The 1,294-nt window shown below is 32.9% G+C and overlaps 1 protein-coding gene across 2 annotated transcripts in view; it reads right to left on the bottom strand.

Annotated features, from left to right (window-relative positions):
• The window catches only part of trappc14 (trafficking protein particle complex subunit 14), a 16,144-nt gene that overhangs the window by 7,704 nt on the left and 7,146 nt on the right, over positions 1 to 1,294 (bottom strand). For both annotated transcript variants that reach the window (XM_016571205.1, XM_016571206.1), the window contains 2 exons: positions 653 to 782; positions 249 to 335 (listed from right to left, as the gene is read on the bottom strand). In XM_016571205.1, the coding sequence (XP_016426691.1) occupies positions 249 to 335; positions 653 to 782 (217 nt within the window). The remainder of the gene's footprint in view (positions 1 to 248; positions 336 to 652; positions 783 to 1,294) is intronic.

Genomic DNA, 1,294 nt, shown 5'->3' with positions numbered 1-1,294 from the left:
CCCCCCCCCCCCCCCCTTTTAAAGAAAGTTTTAAAGAGCAGCATTTATTTAAAATTGAAATCTCTTGTAACATTATAAATGTCTGTACTGTCATTTTGATCAGTTTAATGCATCCTTGCTTAAAAAAGTATTATTTCTTTAAAACAAAAAACCTTAATGACCCCAACCTTTTCAACAGTAGTGTATATACTATATATCATTTGTGCTAATAAAATGTTAAGAAGAGCTAGAAATAGGGCTGACATTACCTTTAAGGACAGTCAAGTGTCTCCCTGAGACTGTCATTTGTTGACACTTTACAGTCGGAGGGGGCAGGACATTAAGTGTGGTGCTGACTGTTAGCAAGCAAGAGAAAACGAGACCAATTTAAAACAATTTCCTAAACAGCATATGTATCTAAAAAAAATGTTTAACAGTACAAAGGCTTTCTGAAATACATAACATTTCAAGAATGTATGTGACAGCAGGAAAAACTAAAATCTAAAAACATGACACTGACACTTACAAGAACAGCAGATAAAGAAACAAAGAGAGGAGAAATAATGAAAGGAAAGCAATGGTGATGAAGTGACGAGCGAAAAAGGCAGATTCCTGAAGTCCTAAATCAATAATGACATCATGCAGTATAGTGATGAAGGATGCAAGAGCTCACCCTGCGCTTTGAAGGTGTTTAGATCCTGGCGGAATGTTTGGCAGGGGCTCTTTTGTTGGAGGATGCTGAGGTAGCCATGCTCTTGGATCTCAGCTTTCTCCTCTTCTTGCTTCCACACAGTTACAATTATCTGCATTGAGGTAACACGCATACATCTACATATATCAGAGGTGCAATCAGAAACACATGCAACATGACATACCATGAGCACTGGTGTTTGATTGAATCGACATTTCTTGCACACACACTCACACTTTACATTATAATCTACTTGTTTTTTATTTTTTTAGAATTTACTTGTTTCACTTCTGTTTCAGTTTTTTTTATAACCATTTCTTACTATGTGTCAGTAAGTTGTTGTTATTTTAGCATGTGTGTTTGGCTCAGTGTTATTTTTTTTAGGATTACTGATAAACGAATGTAGTTTGATTTGTATTAGTTATCTATTTTAGTTTTAGTTACAGTTGTAGTAATGTTGTCATTTTATGAGTTTTTTATTATGTCTATATAGGTTTTTTATTAAGTTTTAGTTTTATTTAATTTGAGTTATTTCAGTACTTCAACATACAAAATGGAAATGAAATAATATATATATACTGAATGTATTTATATATATATATATATATATGTACATGTATATGT

The sequence above is a fragment of the Sinocyclocheilus rhinocerous genome, unplaced genomic scaffold (assembly GCF_001515625.1).
Source record: "Sinocyclocheilus rhinocerous isolate Xijiao unplaced genomic scaffold, SAMN03320098_v1.1 scaffold742, whole genome shotgun sequence".
Lineage (NCBI taxonomy): Eukaryota > Metazoa > Chordata > Actinopteri > Cypriniformes > Cyprinidae > Sinocyclocheilus > Sinocyclocheilus rhinocerous.
Note: the sequence above shows the minus strand (reverse complement) of the source record. Positions and strands in the feature narration are given on the sequence as shown.